We start from the raw sequence: 2,500 nt of genomic DNA on the forward strand, positions 1-2,500 counted from the left end.
TTAACTCTTAACCTTTCAACTCCTGGTCATTTCCATTTTTATAGTTGTAATTCTCAGTTTACTGGAATTTTTTGCAATCACAGTTTTATGTACAATTTGCTTCCCTCATGACAACAAAGTTCGTCTCTCTCTCTCTCTCTCTCTCTCTCTCTCTCTCTCTCTCTCTCTCTCTCTCTCTCTCTCTCTCTCTCTCTCCTATGACCATTTTCACGGGCCATTTTATCTATCACATAGTCCTTTTCTATTCGAGAAGAACTTGACTTCACCATTTCAAGAAGCTCACTTTTTCGTAAGTCATTTGTCGGAGTTTCTCCTTTTTTGATCAGCCACTCCTTTATAACGTGTTTTCTATACGAAATAGTCGGTGCTTTATCAATGATTACTGAATGGTAGGATGCGTTATCCATTACGATAACAGATGAGGGCGGGATGTTTGGTAGCAGCTGCGATTGAAACCACGGATCAAGTAAAGATAAGCACCCCCATAACTGACTAGTATAGAAAAGCACCCCCGAATTTGTGCAAGTAAAGAATAGCACTCCCATATTTGAGCAAGTAAAGATAAGCACTCCCTGGTCTTGAATAAAAGCAAGTAAAGATAAGCACTCCCATATTTGAGCATGTAAAGATAAGCACATTATTATAATTATGGTTTAAACTTTAAACACAATAAATTATTTTGAAATTTTATTGATATATGAAATATAAAATGAAATATACAACACTGAAATAAGATGTCGAGTCCAGAAATCAAAAATACTTGTAAAAATTTAATTAAAATAATACTGTCTTGCTATAGTTTCACAAAATCTATGAAACTTGTCGTTCTTGTTACGTTCGCTCCACATGAATTCATGCAAATAAGAGTTCAAAAATTCTCGTTTACATCCTATCATCCGTTTTATTCTTATTTTGTGTTTGTTCCAGTAGCTCTCTACTGCTTGTGTATGAACGCCTGTAGTCCTGTCAACAAAATTCACGGAGTGGTTAACTGTATGATGCGTATATCCAAGGTCCCTTTCAATGTTCCTGTATGCTTTCCATTGATCACTGTGAATAATTGTTCCAGGCATAACTACTTTCCTAATTATCGGCAACAGTGTTTCGGCATTGCGCGAATCAACAATCTCCATATAACCCAGGGATGGTGATGAAGTAGGATCTACTATTCCAAATACCCATAGTGGATTCTGGGGAGAACGTCCTCTATGGTGCTTTGGTTTATGGCTAAAACAAGATTCATCAATTTGTACCGTTGTGCCTGGTCCACCAAGCTTGATAGGGTTCCTTTCAAAATGTTTCAAGCAAATTTCACGAAAAAAGCTGAACATGTCAATAACTGTCACTTTTGAAACATTCAATAACTGTACGGTCTGCAAAACACTCAGTTCCTGACACCAGTAGAAGATTCCTTCAATCCACTTTTGTAAAGAAAGCTTTGAGCGATAAAAAAACGAATCTTTGCGAATTGATTCGTAGTGCTTATATTTACTGCATTCCTTAACTTGGCACTTCCAGACATATTTGTCTTGTATTGAAGAACGTTTTGTCCACTTCATTAAAATGCTACAATGAGGGCATTTTAGTTCAGCTCTCAAAAGTTTCTGCTGCTTCATCCAGTTAATTGCAGGAGTCGGGTCCTCAACCAACAGTGGCTTAAGAATTTCTTCATACAGAGAACGGTCCATGTTAAGGGTTTCTCTCAAGACTTTATACGACTTTCTGAGGTATATCATGCTAAAAAGTAAAATCTATCCGAACAGCAAAAATTATATACTCAAATAAGAAGAGAAAACAACTCGTTAATGTAACTATTTAAACTATTCAGAAGAGAAAACAACCTGTCAGAACATAAATAATCTATCAGAACAGCCAAAATGATATCCTCAAATAAGAAGAGAAAACAACTCGTTAACGCAACTATTTGAACTATTCAAAAGAGAAAACAACCTGTCAGAACAAATTAAATAATTTTGAGCAAGTAAAGAAAAGCACTCCCGAAATTGTGCAAGTAAAGGAAAGCACTCCCATATTTGAGCAAGTAAAGATAAGCACTCCCTGGGCCATGCAGGGGTGCTTATCTTTACTTGATCTGAAACCACTCTTCAAATACTTTGCCATTCATCTGATTATGGTCATCACCATCGTTGATTGCCTTAAAAATTAATGCTGCATTATGCACAAACCCTTCCTTTGTACCGGCCTGCACGACTATCAGTATAGCCCCTTTGCCTGTAAGGGGTTAACCCCTATTGCTTTTTTCCTCTCTTTTTGTTGTCCAGCATTTAGTAACAGTATAGTTCTAATTTAGCCACGTCTCATCCAGGTACACGATAGTCTGATTCTCCTTTTTGTATCCCTTCCTCATAACACGCAAAAACTTATTCCTTGCAGCTGACACATCACTTCGTTCTAATAAAAAAATTCTGCCATTCACTTTCCCATGATGAAATCCGATTTCATGCAAGACTTTTCTAAGATTTACGACAACCCTTAAATT

The 2,500-nt window shown here is 36.8% G+C and overlaps 1 protein-coding gene across 1 annotated transcript; it reads right to left on the reverse strand.

Moving 5' to 3' along the window:
- Nucleotides 1-770: 770 nt before the first annotated feature.
- LOC137644366 (uncharacterized) lies at nucleotides 771-1,736 on the reverse strand. The gene has a single exon (XM_068377351.1). The coding sequence runs from the start codon at nucleotides 1,734-1,736 to the stop codon at nucleotides 771-773; it is 966 nt and encodes a 321-aa protein (XP_068233452.1).
- Between the last annotated feature and the right edge of the window lie 764 nt (nucleotides 1,737-2,500).

This window comes from Palaemon carinicauda, chromosome 7, assembly GCF_036898095.1.
Source record: "Palaemon carinicauda isolate YSFRI2023 chromosome 7, ASM3689809v2, whole genome shotgun sequence".
Lineage (NCBI taxonomy): Eukaryota > Metazoa > Arthropoda > Malacostraca > Decapoda > Palaemonidae > Palaemon > Palaemon carinicauda.

Bases quoted from the DNA above. Each gene is read 5' to 3' on its own strand.
- LOC137644366 (XM_068377351.1), bottom strand. From the start codon at position 1,736: ATGATATACCTCAGAAAGTCGTATAAAGTCTTGAGAGAAACCCTTAAC.